We start from the raw sequence: 15,495 nt of genomic DNA on the forward strand, positions 1-15,495 counted from the left end.
CATTTTTTGTGGCCTTTTTTAGGGGTCATATTTTAACGAACTCCTCCTACAAAATTTATCCGACTGTCTTTAAACTTGGTGTGCTTCATCTTAAGATGTTTAAGATGCAAAGTTATCGAAAGTTATTTATTTTGTCGCACGCCGTTGTCATGGCGATGCATTGTTTGCCAAGTAAAATGTTACTTTTTTTTTTTGGTCTAAACATGTGCAAAAACTCATGAAACTTTACACACACATCAGGCTTGTCATCAGCATGAATATTTTAGAGATTTCTTATTCAATTTGCAATAAATGGTTCAATAGCGCCCTCTAGACATTTTTATGAAGCTTTTGCAAATGTTTTGTGTTTTATGATTCAGCTAGATTTGTAAAAATTGGGATACCTATCAGCCTAAGACTTACAAAAAGGTTTCTAAAGCCATATGCTGAATCAAAAAGGAAGTCTGCCATTTTGATTTACTTTGGTATTTGTAGCCATTTTTTGGGGCCTTTTATAGGGGTCATATTTTCAACAGAACTTATCAGATCGTCTTCATTCTTTGGCGTGTTTCATCTTAAGATATTTAAGATGAAAAGTTATTGAATTTTTTTATTTTGTCACACGCCTTTGCTGTAGCCATGCATTGTTTGTGAAGAAAAATGCTTTTTTGAGAGTCTAAATATGGGTGAAAACTCACAAAACTTTGCACACGCACCAGACCTGTCTAGAACATGAATATTTTATTTAGAGATTTGTTGTGCTATTTGTAATAAATGGCTCAATAGCGCCCTCTAGACATTTTTATGAAGTCTTTCCGATTATATGATTCAGCTAGATGTGTGAATATTGGCAGGCATGCCGAATATATTCAAAAAGTATTCTATATAGCCATGTGCCAATCCATTTTGATTTTATTTTGTTAATTGTGCATCGTTTTTGGCCTTTCCATGAAACTTTAAAAACACAAAGCATGGCAAAAACGTTTACAATTTAGATGGTTTCCTATTTGACAGTACCCCAACATGCCAGTACCCCGACGTGCAAATACCCCAACGTGGCCCGGGTTGCGAGGGCCCTTTATAGCTGCTCGCAGCTCTAGTTCTTCTTCTTCTTCTTTTTCTTTGTTATTATTCTTTTCCGCAAACAACCACATTTTTGAGGCACTAAACATGAACGAAAACTCTCCAAACTTTACACGCAGATCGGGCCTGGCGAAAAATTTGATATTTTAAAGTCGCCATACATGATAACAGAAAAATGGCTCTGTAGCGCCACCTACATAGGTTTAACGGATCCCCGTCCCGCTACGATTGTACTATGGCTACGAAAATTGTGTGGCACCTGTAGCACATCCAGATGAACAAAAACCTCTTTGATATGTGTACCCTAAAATAGACAGGAAGTGAGGTGTGAGTATTTGAATGTCCAATTTTGGCCCATTTTTGCACATTTACAGGGGTCATACTTTTGCCCGCTTCTCCTACACGGTTAACCCGATTGACTTCAAACTTGGGCTGTACCATCTCAACACCTGGGACAACATCATAGTAAAAAATCTAAAGTTTTTGACATACTATATGACGGTGGCGGGGCATCAAATTTACAGTTTCAAAATTCTTACTTAACAAAGCATTGCCGGTAGTACGTTTAATTGAGAGCCACGGAAATTGGTACACATATGTAACAGACTATGATCTACAAAAAAGCCTGTTGGTGCCATATGCTAAACCTAACAGGAAGTCCGCCAGAGGCGAGGCATCAAATTTTGTGTTTCAAAATTCTTATTTAATGAAGCATTCCCGGCTGTACATTTCACCTAGAGTTACCAACATTTGAAGACATATGTAACAGCCCTCAAGGTACAAAAAACTCTTTTTGAACCATATGCTAAACCGAACAGGAAGTCCGCCATTTTGATTTACTTTGGAACGTGTTGCCATTTTTTGGGCCATTTCATAGGGGTCTTATTTTAACGAACTCCTCCTACAGAGTTTATCCGATCATCTCCAAACTTGGTGTGATTCATCTTAAAATGTTAAAGATGATAAGTTATTGAAAGCTTTTTATTTCGTCGCACGCTGTTGTCGTGGCATGCACAGTTTGCAAAGGAAAAAATTCCCTCTTAATGAAGCATTCCCAGTTGTACGAAGCAGCTAGAGCTACGAAAATTTGGAGACAAATTTAACAGCCCACGATGTACAAAAAAGTCTCTTGGTGCCATGTGCTAAACCCAACAGGAAGTCCCGTAGGGGAGGGTCATCACATTTTGAGGTAAAAAACTCCTCTTTAACGAAGCATTCCCGGTTGTACGTTTCACCTAGCGCTATGATAATTTAGAGGCATACATAAGAGCCCACGATGTACAAAAAAGTCTCTTGGAACCATCTGCTAAACCAAACAGGAAGTCCGCCATTTTGATTTACGTTGGGATTTGTAGCCATTTTTTGTGGCCTTTTTTAGGGGTCATATTTTAACGAACTCCTCCTACAAAATTTATCCGACTGTCTTCAAACTTGGTGTGCTTAAGATGTTTAAGATACAAAGTTATCGAAAGTTATTTATTTTGTCGCACGCCGTTTCATGGCGATGCATTGTTTGCCAAGTAAAATGCTGCTTTTTTTTTTTTGGTCTAAACATGTGCAAAAACTCATGAAACTTTACACACACATCAGGCTTGTCATAAGCATGAATATTTTAGAGATTTCTTATTAAATTTGCAATAAATGCTTCAATAGCGCCCTCTAGACATTTTTATGAAGTCTTTCCGATTATATGATTCAGCTAGATGTGTGAATATTGGCAGGCATGCCTAATATATTCAAAAAGTATCCTATATAGCCATGTGCCAATCCATTTTGATTTTATTTTGTTAATTGTGCATCATTTTTGGCCTTTCCATGAAACTTTACAAACACAAAGCATGGCAAAAACGTTTAAAATTTAGATGGTTTCCTATTTGACAGTACCCCAACATGCCAGTACCCCGACGTGCAAATACCCCAACGTGGCCCGGGTTGCGAGGGCCCTTTATAGCTGCTCGCAGCTCTAGTTTTATATTGAAACCTTTTCTTGTTTTGTAAATAAATAAATACATAAATACATAAATAAATATTATAAATTGTGTTTGGTCCAAAAGGAACATAATTATAGTGTTTCTATTTTTTTCATTGGTTTTAATATTTTTAAATGCTTAATCATTTTCTTGTTTTGTACCAGAAAAATGATAATCGTGATTTCAATTATTGCCAAAATAATCATGATTATTAATTTTTCTAATCTCAAGCAGCCCTAGGTTGAGCCTTGGGTTTGTTTTTTTCCCCCCATTTCCATCCATACATGACTTCCTGAATCTAGAGCGTCACTTATGGTTAAAATGACACCTGATATAAATGGAATTACCATACTTGCTGTACTAGCATATTGTGAAAAATGTAAAAATGGGTCACCATAATTTCTGAACAAGACATTTGATAGATGGAGGACAGTTTTACTAATTAGGAGAGAGCGATTGCACAGATACCTGCGGGCTGCGGCTCCTTGATATGATGGTGTGCGTACGTTTGTGTATGCACAAGTGTGTTATCCGGTAACGTGCTGCATCGTCCCACTGTGTAATCATCTTCTGAAATGTGCTCTCATTATTTTGTTGCCCTGACAACCCAAGTCTGCCTACTGTAGTGCAGTGTTTCCCAACCTTCATAGTGAACAGTTTATTATTGTTGAGTGTGAGAGGTTTTTTTTGTTGTTGTTGTTGTTGTTATAGTTTTTATTTTTATTTTATTTTTTTAGGTGCTTGAGAATGAGGAATTAGAGTTGATTATTTGTTTTTGTGTGAGGTGTTGTTGTTTTTTTTGATGAGTGAGACTTTTTTGAGGGTGGTGTTTGTGTTTTGTGTGAGTTGAAAAGACCTCTAGCGTGAGAGTTTTTCTTTGAATGTATTTTTTTTTTTTTGCATTTGAGTTTTTTTGTTATTTTTGACCTACATAAACCACATGCCAACACACAAAAGATACCATCATTAAAAAAGTAAAGTGTAAGATGACATCCAATGTGTGCTAAAGATACGCACACGACAAAACTAAGCATCAAGTTTAACACGTGGTCAAAAATAAGCTTGCTTCTCGAAGATTTTGTGAATTCGTTTGTGAATGATGCCAGTCGCGGTAACTGCGATGGGGAAAGTAGGTCACATACATACAACGCTGTACTGTACAACTCACCAACTCTGCCAGACTTCCCGCCAGGTTGGCTCTTTCCCCTGCTGTTCCCATCAAATTACCTCCACGCATGCCAAAAACTGTGTGTTTGAATTCTCATTATGTGAGTTTGTACTACACATGGGCAATATTGGCAGATGGCTTTCATTAAAACTATTTTTGGGACAGTAGCTTTGGTGTCTGCTTCATATAATCATACAGTCGACAGCTTGTAATTGTCTCCAATAGGATCGCCCGTTTCCACCTGTACTTTATAGTACAACCCTTACTTAGCGTAAAAAGTTTGGAAGGCGCTAGATTGCCTGAGGAACAGTTAAAACACGGCCTGCATTGTGTCAATGGTGGATTTCCAGAGATGAGAGAACTTAGTTGGACTCTCCCAATCTCTGGTTGGTTGATAAGTAAGAGGTGTGTCTCACTATATAGCTCATCACATTCTATTCTTTGCGGCTAATTGTAGCCCTACAAAAAGTCACAACTGAGAGGAGGAAGCTTGTCTCCATGGCAATGAGACGATATGCCTAGCGCAGCTGTGAAGGACAATGATACACTTAAACGCTCTCAGAACGAATACCAGCAGGCCCTTCACTCCTGTCTCCTTCTGTTTGGTCATTGTTTCTTAGTCGCTTTGAGCCGATTAACTCATTCACTCCCAGCCATTTTCACTGAAATATTTTCCTGGATTTTAACTGATTTTCCAAGGCCCGCGGAATATTATGTTCTATAGCTATAAAAATATGGAACCTACCAAAAGAGAGATTAGAATCTCTTATTTTATCAGAAAAAAAAGTAGATTCTTATCTGTTTCCGCTGTGCAGCAATTAGCAACAGAACATAGCTAAGTTTCATCATTATTCACAAATCTGCTGTGGGGAAATCAGCTTGTTTTAATATGGCCTGGTTGATCTCTTATACTCTGCTGCCACTCAACCATTAGAGACTGCATCAAAGCCTTCTCTATGCTCTAGCATAAAACAAACAAACAAAAAAAATGTATAAATACGTCTTTGGGACACTTAAAACGTTTAAAATATGACGTATTTATACGTTTTTGGGAGCTAATGAGTTAAGTGTAATTTAAAATAACCTCCATGTACTTGTGCATGTGCCGTAACTATAAAGTTATTCCTCGATTCATTCACTCCTTCATTAGCTTCACACGCAGTGCATTTTATTTACTCAAACTAATGTAGCTTGTGCCCCCCCCCCCCCCCCCCCCCCTCGTGGTGTAACGTATTCCGAACTGTCTCCTGTAGGCTCAGGCTTCTCACCTCCCGTCGGCCATCCTCCAGTCCTTCTTCCCAGCCTTGACTTAAACCATTTTCCTGCTGCCACTGACCAAGCCTTACCTCCAAGTAAGCACCAACACATCTTACTATGGAGTCCCATGCCGTCAGCTTGGTTCACACCTGTGCGTGTGCATGTGTGTCATTCCGTTTGTGTTTGCTGCCATTCGTACCTCCTCCCATGCTCACCCATTAGGATTTAGATGTATAGTGATTCCCAAGACTTTTTCTATATATTTTGTTTTTACCCTTTTATCATTTAAAACCACTGAAACATATTTAAACTCGTTAAAACAATGGGCTATTGGAAATTAGCATAGATGCTAGTGCTACATTGTTTCTAAACTTTCAAAACCACTGAAACATATTTAAACTCATTAAAACAACGAACTATTGGAAATTAGCATAGATGCTAGTGCTACATTGTTTCTAAACTTTCAAAGATCTACTTTAAATACAGTACAAACAGGGCAAGCAGGGTATTTGTTGTCGATTTCATCTCAAGCTAATAATTTGGTCTCCGATGGCTCAGACTGGGAAGCTCGCATAGACAGCCATGGGCGAGTGTTCTACGTCGACCACGTCAACCGCACCACCACCTGGCAGAGACCCAGTCACGGTGGCAAGTGTAGCCATGGGATTCCCCGATCAGGATCCAGTCAACAGATGGAGCAGCTCAACAGGAGGTCAGACGAAATACGCGGAGTCATTTTGCGTCGACGTAGCTTCATGGAGATTTAGAATGGGCATGTGAATATTATTTAATATTTCGTAATTTAGTTCTCTTTAGGTCATTGAATCTATTGCACATGGACTGTTCTGGTTTTCTTTCATATCCCTCTCGTCCGAGCAGGGTTCATCAGTTTATACCCAGGCTAGCACAAACCTAGCAAGTTTGTCCGCTAAGTTCGAGGCATCTCCCAAACCACAAAAGGCAAAACTTTTTCAAACGCAAATAACAGTCGCTATTTTTGGAGATCTGTTTGCTCTCTACCAAACTACCCGTACTGAAAATACTGTATTTTTTATTTATTTTTTACTAGTATTGGGTTATTGTTCAACCAAATACATAGTAGCCTATGTATCGCTAACCTATGCTAGCTAACCACTCATATTTATAGTTACGGCACATTTTGTTTTAAAAACACTTATTTGCGATAAATATAAACAAAACGACAAAATTCCCATACTTTGCTCCGCGCTCGAAGGTATGAAAACTAGATCGTTGCCCGTCATTCCTCCTCACAAAACACTGTAGGTCGATTAACTAAGTAAAAACAAAGTTAATGCTAAGCTGCTAACCTTGTCATCCCTCATGTACTATTTTGGCAGGTACCAGAGCATCCAGAGAACCATGGCCACTGAAGAGGAAGGCGGCAGCAATCAGCGGTTAGAGCGAACGCCAAGTGTAGAGGCAGACTCCGATGCTCCTCCAACAGCGACAGGTCAGCTCCTCGTCCAGTATCATCTATCGCAATTTAACACACAGTGATTGGAATTGTATCGTTGAAGTTTATGGTCAGTGGTGGGACAACGCTAAAATTATTTGTCTTTCTGTCCACAAGGTCCAGCATCACCTGTCAGTCACCAAAAGATCAGCCAACTTCTTCAGTCACCCGCTGTCAAGTTCATTACACACCCGGAATTCTTCACTATGTTGCATAGCAACTACGTGAGTGCTACACTCAACATGACTGAGGCTAGACCTCATTGAACTCGGCAGAACCAGTCAATGCAACTTAAATTAACTTAACGCATTCACAGCTAGCCCAGTAAAAATGAATCTTTTGACGTATTTAGCCGTCAATGGCAGTGAAAGAGTTAACTCATCGTTTTATCAGAAACAAAAATGTACAAACTTGAGTCAAAACTTTTTCTCATCTTTCTCGGTCCGTCCCAGTCAGCATACCGGATGTTCACCGGCAGCAGCTGCGTGAAGCACATGATCCTGAAGGTGCGCCGCGACGCCAAAAACTTTGAGCGCTACCAACATAACCGGGACCTGGTGGTCTTCCTCAACAAGTTTGCAGACACTCAACTGGAGTTGCCGCGGGGATGGGAGATCAAAACTGACCCGCAGGGCAAGGTAGGACATTTGCATTTTAGAGTAACGGAAATTGTGACACATGAACAAGGTTTAGCTTCATTAAATGTGCATATTTTTGAGCGTTTGATTTGATTCCCGCCTGTCTTCCAGTCTTTCTTTGTGGATCACAACAGTCGAGCCACAACCTTCATCGACCCTCGAATCCCTCTTCAAAATGGCCGACTACCAGGTCACCTCGCCCACAGGCAGCATTTGCAGAGGCTACGTAGCTACAGTGCAGGAGAGGTACACACCAAATAAATATTTGTCCTACTTTGATGCTCGCTAAAGTTATAATTAGGATTATGACTGAACGTTTATTTTTTATTTGCAGGCTTCTGATGTGTCTAGGAGTCGCGGCGCTTCTCTCATGGCCAGGCCTGCGAACAGCCTGGTTGCCGCCATACGAAGCCAGCGCCATGCTGACCCGCAGCAGCCCGCCGCTGCATGTGAGCAACTATTTTTGTGGAACTAAAAAGCACATATACGGAAAGCTGCTCACCTGTTCACCGTTTTTCCTGTTCTCCCGTTTTTCCTCTCTAGCGTACAATGACAAGATTGTGGCTTTCCTTCGACAGCCAAACATATTTGACATGCTGCAGGAGCGGCAACCCAACCTCAACAGAAACTATGCACTCAGGTAGTCATATATTTGCATCTCATTATTCGCAAATTTGCTGTTGTTTTTTTTTTTTTTTATCATCTATTATTTTCTGAAAAGGTCATGCTCATTCCAAAGCAAATGTTTCCAAGGAACTATGTAAGATAGTTGAGGCGCTTCAGCTTGGCAAAAGTAGTGATTTGGCGCCATCTTAGAGCTTCTTTTAGACCAAAGAGGACTTTTTCAGCCATCTTGTGGCATTTATAGGCAATTATCAACCTTCATTTAATCGCAAATTTTGGAAGAAGTTGCTAAATTTATTTTTACATTGTAGGGAAAAGATCCATTACATCCGGTCTGAAGGTACCCAGGGTGTTGAGAAGCTATCATGTGACGCAGACTTGGTCATCCTATTAAGGTATACAACCCCATTGTACTATAAACCGACATCTGATTTAATTTATTGTGACGACATGAAAACAGAATGAAAGATGCGCCTTATATTTGTATTTTTTTTTTTCTTGCAGTTTGTTTGAGGAGGAGATTATGTCGTATATTCCGCCTCACCCAATTCATCCCGGCTTTAGTTTCTCGCCGCGCTGTTCCCCCGGCAACTCGCCGCAGAACTCTCCCGGTAGGTCGGTTCATGGATCAAGCACCTGTTGTGAATTTTGCTTCTTGAAAATGATAAGATGAGCCCAGAGTGGCGATTATTACACTACTGATAGTACTTGCTGTGCAATGTTCGGGAGCACTAATGTGATCTAAATTGAGGTCTAGTACACCTTGGGGGTGCTGCGAGTTCTCCTGTGCTAGTAATGGGAGGTTCTATAAAAGGAAAGTAGGTCAAAGCAGGGATGTCTGTATTGCTGATAATAACTATCCATTTTTCAAACCTCCAACTGATGATGTCATCTTTTTTTTTCTGTTTCTCCTCTCTTTGCTTAGGTTTGCAGAGAGCCAGAGCACCGGCCCCTTACCGGAGAGACTTTGAGGCCAAGCTCAGAAATTTCTACAGAAAATTAGAAGCAAAGGGCTACGGCCAGGGACCGGGCAAGATTAAGTAAGACCGGCTGCAAATGTATTATGAGAGATACAAAGATACACAGTAATCCGCATTTACTCTTGTGATATTCTCATTACTGCAGACTACTGATAAGGCGAGAACACCTGCTGGAGGGCACCTTCAACCAGGTGATGGCATATTCCCGCAAAGAGCTACAGAGGAACAAACTCTACGTCACCTTCATTGGGGAGGAGGGGTGAGACACACATACACAGACGCACTCTTAATACTTCTAAAGGTGTGGTAGCACCCTCAAGTGGTATGTGAAAGAATCACAGCCTTGTCACGTTGCAGTGGTATTTAACTTTAAATCCAAATATTTTATTTCAAGTTATTTAATCATTCCGAGCTGTTTGTTTTTAAATGTTGCTTCAACTTTCATTTTTATGTAACTTTTATGTGCAATACATTTTAGTTGAATCATTATTAAAAAAAAAAAAAAAAAAAAAAAAAAAGTCTGATAAACAGTGGCCAAAACCAAGCAGCATTGAGTTGCTAATAGCACGCCACTGTTGTGTACAAATGTTTTGACATTAATGGATGTGACAAGGAAGTAAAAAAAAATTCTGTTTATATTTAAAAGTTTTAGAGACATTTCATTTTGGAATGACAAATTAAGTAATATAATGTACATATTTATTGGACATAGAAAAGTAACACAATACCTTAGCTAGCTAGGCAGCTAGGTAACTTGTGTGTTCCAAAGTTTTAAACACATTTTATTCTCATTCTAAAACATATAAATAAAGCAATGTTAATTTGGAAATACGTTACAAAAGTAACATAATATCTAGCTAGCCAGCTGGTTAGATAGCTAGCTTGCCCAACAACGCCAATGCTAGCATGCTATTAGCTAGGTAATAATTAGTAACATTGATTTCGAAAACAGACCAATGTAAACTCTACTTTTATTCCTGGAGATTGATTTTAAATTTAAAATTGGAGCACTAATTGGTTCCTTACCTCCATTTTGTCTTCTCAGGTTAGATTACAGCGGACCCTCTAGAGAGTTTTTCTTCCTTTTGTCTCAGGAGTTGTTTAATCCCTATTACGGTCTTTTTGAATACTCGGCCAATGACACCTACACTGTTCAAATCAGCCCTATGTCGGCATTTGTTGAGAACCATCTGGAATGGTGAGATAATGCACGCGACACAAACACAACAGCAGCAATGTCGGCGCACTCCCTTCCTGACTTTCTGACAAATGTCGTTTGTGTGTATGTCCAGGTTCCGATTCAGTGGGCGCATTCTGGGTCTGGCACTCATTCATCAATACCTCCTTGACGCTTTCTTCACCAGGCCTTTCTACAAGGCGCTACTCAGGCTGTGAGCATATTCGGTCATAAGTACAGAGCTGTTCCGGGGTTCAGTTTGCATCCATGCTATTGTGGCTAATGTCGCTGAACTTTGGCTCTCACAGCCCGACAGACCTTTCCGATTTGGAGTATCTGGATGAGGAGTTCCACCAGTCTCTGCAGTGGATGAAGGACAATGACATCACAGACATTCTGGACCTCACGTTTACTGTTAATGAGGAGGTTTTTGGCCAGGTTGTCACATATGTGGCTGTATTCAGTAGTTCAGTAATTCAACACACAACCATGATAACTGGTGTTTTTTTGGAACGTGTTACTTTCACCACTGTTGCTAGGTAACGGAACGGGAGTTAAAGTCTGGAGGCTCCAACCTGCAAGTGACTGAGAAGAACAAAAAGGATTACATCGAGCGAATGACAAAATGGAGGGTAGAAAGAGGAGTGGTGCAACAGACAGAAGCACTGGTCAGAGGCTTCTATGAGGTATGCACTGTTTTAGCTTTGTAATGATTATGATAAATTCTCATTCACGGCTATACGCGTCAAGAATACATTTTAACTGGACTGGAGAGAGATTAAATAAACTCATTCGCTGCCATTGACGAATATTGACGTCAAAGATCCATTTTTACTGGATTGGCAGTGAATGAGTTAAAAATAATGGTGGTAAACAGTTTTGTTGTTGTTGTTTTCCATCACAGGTGGTCGACTCCAGACTGGTGTCAGTGTTTGATGCCCGAGAGTTGGAGCTGGTTATCGCCGGTACTGTAGAAATTGATCTCGGGGACTGGAGGAGCAATACAGAGTATAGAGGCGGTATGTGTCCATTTTTTTCCCCCCCCTAGATAATTTCCTATTAAGCCAATTATTTCCAAACAATACGATACACTAGGTTACCATGACGGCCACATAGTGATGCGGTGGTTCTGGGCTGCTGTGGAGCGGTTCAACAATGAACAGCGCCTGCGCCTACTCCAGTTTGTAACCGGGACGTCCAGCGTGCCGTACGAAGGCTTCGCCGCCCTGCGCGGATCCAACGGCCTACGACGTTTCTGCATTGAGAAGTGGGGAAAAGTTACGTCTCTACCCAGGTAATTAAGTCATTAACCGATAATTTTTCTGAGTCTTTTTTATTATTTTTTTTATTTAATTTATTCATTCATTTTGTATTCCTGAATATGTTTTCTGTCATAAAAAAAATTCACCAAAATAAGAAAAACATATTCAGAAAAATAGGAGAAAAAAAATACTTAGAAAAACAGAAAAAAAAAATATTCAGAAAAACAGGGGGGAAAAAAAACTTATTTAAAAAACAGGGAAAAAAATACAGAAAAAGAAAACCAAAGCTGGTGCTCTGTTTTTATATATATATATTTATTTTAACCTCTAAACTCCAAATGACTTGTTGCAAACTCATTAATAGCGGACACATGCGGGAAAGTGTCAGCTATTACTGAGTCTGCAACAAGTCACCTGGAGTTCAAAGATTTAAAAATAAATAAATAAATAAATAATACTCTAAAAAAAAAAACAAGCTTGTGCTCCGTTTTTCAGAATATTTTTTCATGTTTTTTTTAAATTATTTTTTTCCCTGTTTTTCTGAATATTTTTTTTCTGCTTTTCTGAGTTAATATTTCCTCCTGTTGCTCAGAATATTTTTTTTGTTGTTTTTGTGATTTTTTTTTTTTAATGACAAAAAATATTCAGGAAAACAAAAACAAAACAAAAAAAGAACACAAAGCCCTCCCCCCCAAAAAAAGAATGTCAGGAAAAAAAAAAATCATTTTCTGAATATTTTTCCTGTTTCTCTGAATAACTTTTTAGACAGAAAAAAATATTCTGTAAAATAGAAAAAAAAATGGGGGAAAAAAATAGAAGAACAGACTTTAAAATAAAAATACACAAAAAAGGTCCCCCCCAAAAATATATAATAGAGCATATTTTCCCTTTTTCAGGGCCCACACGTGTTTTAACCGTCTTGACCTGCCTCCGTACCCTTCGTACACGATGCTGTACGAGAAACTGCTGACGGCCGTCGAGGAAACCAGCACATTCGGTCTGGAGTGATTCTCATAAAGCACTCGATGAGGGCAAACGTCGACCCGGAATGGTCACGCGACGGACGGACGGACGGATGCATCCTGGATTCTGTGATTGTGTCGACTGAACAATGACGACGTGGTTATGTCAAATGAATGTTCCGGTATCGTGTATTAGTCCCACATTTGAGGGTCTTCACAGCATTAGTGTTAGGGAGGATGTATAATGGTATCAATCCTAAAACATGCAGCCAACATGCACGTACCCAGATGCTAACAGCAACAAATAGAGCTTATATGTAAAACCGTTAACAGTTAATTATTTAATGACACTTTTCTTTTTTCAGTTATTTTCCGAATCCTTAGTTCTGTTCCTCAAAAATTTGCAGCACAAATGATCTTTTAAATATTTCAATTTCAGTCAATGAACGAAAAGGTGAAAGATTATATTCAAAATTGCTACGTTGAATCAACGAATGGTTTACATGCTCAGGTAGTTTAATGGACATAACTACAAATATACGTGCACAGAACGGCACGTAATGGAGAGTGCGGGCGGTGATTCGCAAAATGGACGCCAAAGAAACATATGTGGTATTTAATGTAAGAGAGATCAATGCAAGTTTACAATCATATATTACATTTAATGTAACAGTAAAAGCATCAAGAAATATGTAATCAGATAATTTAGCATTAGGGTTAGAGTGAAAGAAAGCTTGGTAATTTATGAATTAAAAAAAAATAATAATCAATTGTGGTTGTGAACCACTGGGAAGAAAAGCCACAAATTTACGAAGCATTTACGAAAGCCATTTCCCCCTATTTTTATGCAATGTTGATAAGTTTAATATTCTGAAAAGGATTTTGTTGAACACAAACAAGAAATCACAGTCAAGTATATAAAATGGAATCTGTTCCGAACAACAGTTGAAACTTCAGCAGTTGCTCCAATTTCTACTGCTGCTTAGATTGTTGGAAGATTTATTATTATGATTTTTTAATTTTTTTATTTATTTTAAGATGGACATTTCCAAAAGTCTTCCACTGTACTGACATCTGACTGATGTGGGCTTTTTGGACTGTGCAAAAGGAACAAAAACAACCTGGAGAAACGTGGATGTGCATTTTAGTGCAGAAAAAACAACTTCATATCAACAAATTCATAGTTTGAATAAAGTAGTGAGTTATCTCCATATCGGTGTTCTTCAACAATAGCTCGGTAGATCTCCAGTTTGATTGCAATCAAATGATATATTAGTAGCCAGGTGATTCATAAATCATGAAATTGGAGGGCAAAGACGATTATGTTGCAGAATCCACTTTTTTTTCTACTGTAATTTCTATGGTGGTGTATTTGAATTCAAGGGGTTGGCTCGACGCTTCCCTCGAATGTTGAGTTTGTTCATTGGCGACGGGAGCCTGCCTTCATTTTGAAGCCTTTGCATTTTGATATTTATGGCTTTTCTATTATTAATGTAGCTCACGTGTTATGTTGTTATTAATCATGTTGATTTTTCTGTTGTCTGGCTCAACTGTCAGTCGTTCACATCGCAAAGGTGCGAGATTTTATTTATTATCGTGCGGCATGAAACAAGAAACTGTTATTTTTCCACAAACTTTCATATTAAGCACTGATATTTATACCCCTGGCTATGGAATTTTGTTTGAAATACTATAGAAATATTTATTAAAATAAGCAAGGAAAGGATTAGATTCGTCTAAAGTGACAAATTGTGGCGTGGTCATTTTTGCAGCGGGCTGAAGCCGGGGCATGCATTTGGTCTGTACATTTTTTGTGCTTGTGTTGATTATTCACATATGTAGATAATGTTGAAAGGTACACTTTTATTATTTATTTCAATAAATGCTCAGGCAATCCCTCCAATACAGTACCACTATTCCACTGTCGATGAATCTGTGTTCATTTGCTGACATTGACTATGTTGTATGACGTGAAGGCAGTGTTTGCCACTGTTGTCGAAAATAAAATATGGGAAAACGTGTTTGTTGTTGATGGAATTCAGTTGGCAAGAAACTGCGGATAGTTCGGATTTTTGGACATCAATCTGTATTGCATGCTCACCTCTAGTTGTGTGCGATGAACACTGACTTACCCATGACAGCGTTCCGTCACGTGACACGATTCTGGTCCAGTTTTGGTCGAGAGGAAAGTAGTCCGGCAAGTTATAATCTTCAATTAGATTTGATGAGACCCGAATAAACCTTGTACAGTTCAAGTTTTTATTGTTTGCTATTCTTATACAATTTTGTACATAATATCCTAATTTGTACAATAATTCACATATTGACAAGCCCGAGTTGATAAATGAAGCCACAGCCACTAGGCCAGTTTTTCAACCCTGGTCCTCGGGGAACACTATTTCCAGCCCGTTTTCCATGTCTCCTGATTCCAACACAGGTGAGGATGATTATCCCCCGAGGACCAGCGGTGGACAAACACTTGGCTAGGCAACATGCTGTGCAGATGCAAATAAACTACCCAAGAAAAATTCATCACGTTCCGAAATAAAATCTGGTTTTGTTTTGTTTCTTTTTTTAAACAAGAAATAAGAACGCTCTGCTTTTCAAAAAAAAATAAAAAATGCACTCAAATTCAAAAACCACAAAAGTCCCAAGGTCACACCACACGGCTCACTCGGCAAGCAAATGCACAAGGCGGGAAAAAGAAAAATTCTTCTGCTGATGATATGTGACATGATATGTTGTATAAGCATCCCATATAGCCCCAATTCAGTCTCATAAGACCAAAAAAATATATAATAATAATAATAATAATAATAAAAATGAACGTGCTACTACTCGCTTGTTTACATTTTCAGTCTGACAGTTGAAGCTTTCAAAGTCAGACGTCATCTCACTGCGCAATCTCGACTCGGGCTGGG

At 39.0% G+C, this 15,495-nt stretch overlaps 1 protein-coding gene across 4 annotated transcripts in view; it reads left to right on the forward strand.

Annotated features, from left to right (window-relative positions):
- Window positions 1–14,595, forward strand: part of LOC144009388 (E3 ubiquitin-protein ligase HECW1-like) — a 56,201-nt gene extending 41,606 nt beyond the window's left edge. For 3 of the 4 annotated variants that reach the window (XM_077509103.1, XM_077509104.1, XM_077509106.1), the window contains 19 exons: window positions 5,454–5,552; window positions 6,016–6,169; window positions 6,816–6,928; window positions 7,049–7,155; window positions 7,384–7,569; window positions 7,681–7,815; window positions 7,904–8,018; window positions 8,113–8,209; window positions 8,505–8,588; window positions 8,698–8,804; window positions 9,119–9,233; window positions 9,319–9,432; window positions 10,219–10,371; window positions 10,466–10,564; window positions 10,659–10,788; window positions 10,890–11,036; window positions 11,255–11,369; window positions 11,446–11,644; window positions 12,509–14,595. In XM_077509103.1, coding sequence (XP_077365229.1) covers window positions 5,454–5,552; window positions 6,016–6,169; window positions 6,816–6,928; window positions 7,049–7,155; window positions 7,384–7,569; window positions 7,681–7,815; window positions 7,904–8,018; window positions 8,113–8,209; window positions 8,505–8,588; window positions 8,698–8,804; window positions 9,119–9,233; window positions 9,319–9,432; window positions 10,219–10,371; window positions 10,466–10,564; window positions 10,659–10,788; window positions 10,890–11,036; window positions 11,255–11,369; window positions 11,446–11,644; window positions 12,509–12,620 — 2,381 coding nt within the window. In that variant the 3' untranslated portion in view covers window positions 12,621–14,595. The remainder of the gene's footprint in view (window positions 1–5,453; window positions 5,553–6,015; window positions 6,170–6,815; window positions 6,929–7,048; window positions 7,156–7,383; window positions 7,570–7,680; window positions 7,816–7,903; window positions 8,019–8,112; window positions 8,210–8,504; window positions 8,589–8,697; window positions 8,805–9,118; window positions 9,234–9,318; window positions 9,433–10,218; window positions 10,372–10,465; window positions 10,565–10,658; window positions 10,789–10,889; window positions 11,037–11,254; window positions 11,370–11,445; window positions 11,645–12,508) is intronic. The other variant, XM_077509105.1, reaches the window with a different exon arrangement.
- Window positions 14,596–15,495: the final 900 nt, after the last annotated feature.

Source organism: Festucalex cinctus, chromosome 20 (assembly GCF_051991245.1).
Source record: "Festucalex cinctus isolate MCC-2025b chromosome 20, RoL_Fcin_1.0, whole genome shotgun sequence".
Taxonomy (NCBI): Eukaryota; Metazoa; Chordata; class Actinopteri; order Syngnathiformes; family Syngnathidae; genus Festucalex; species Festucalex cinctus.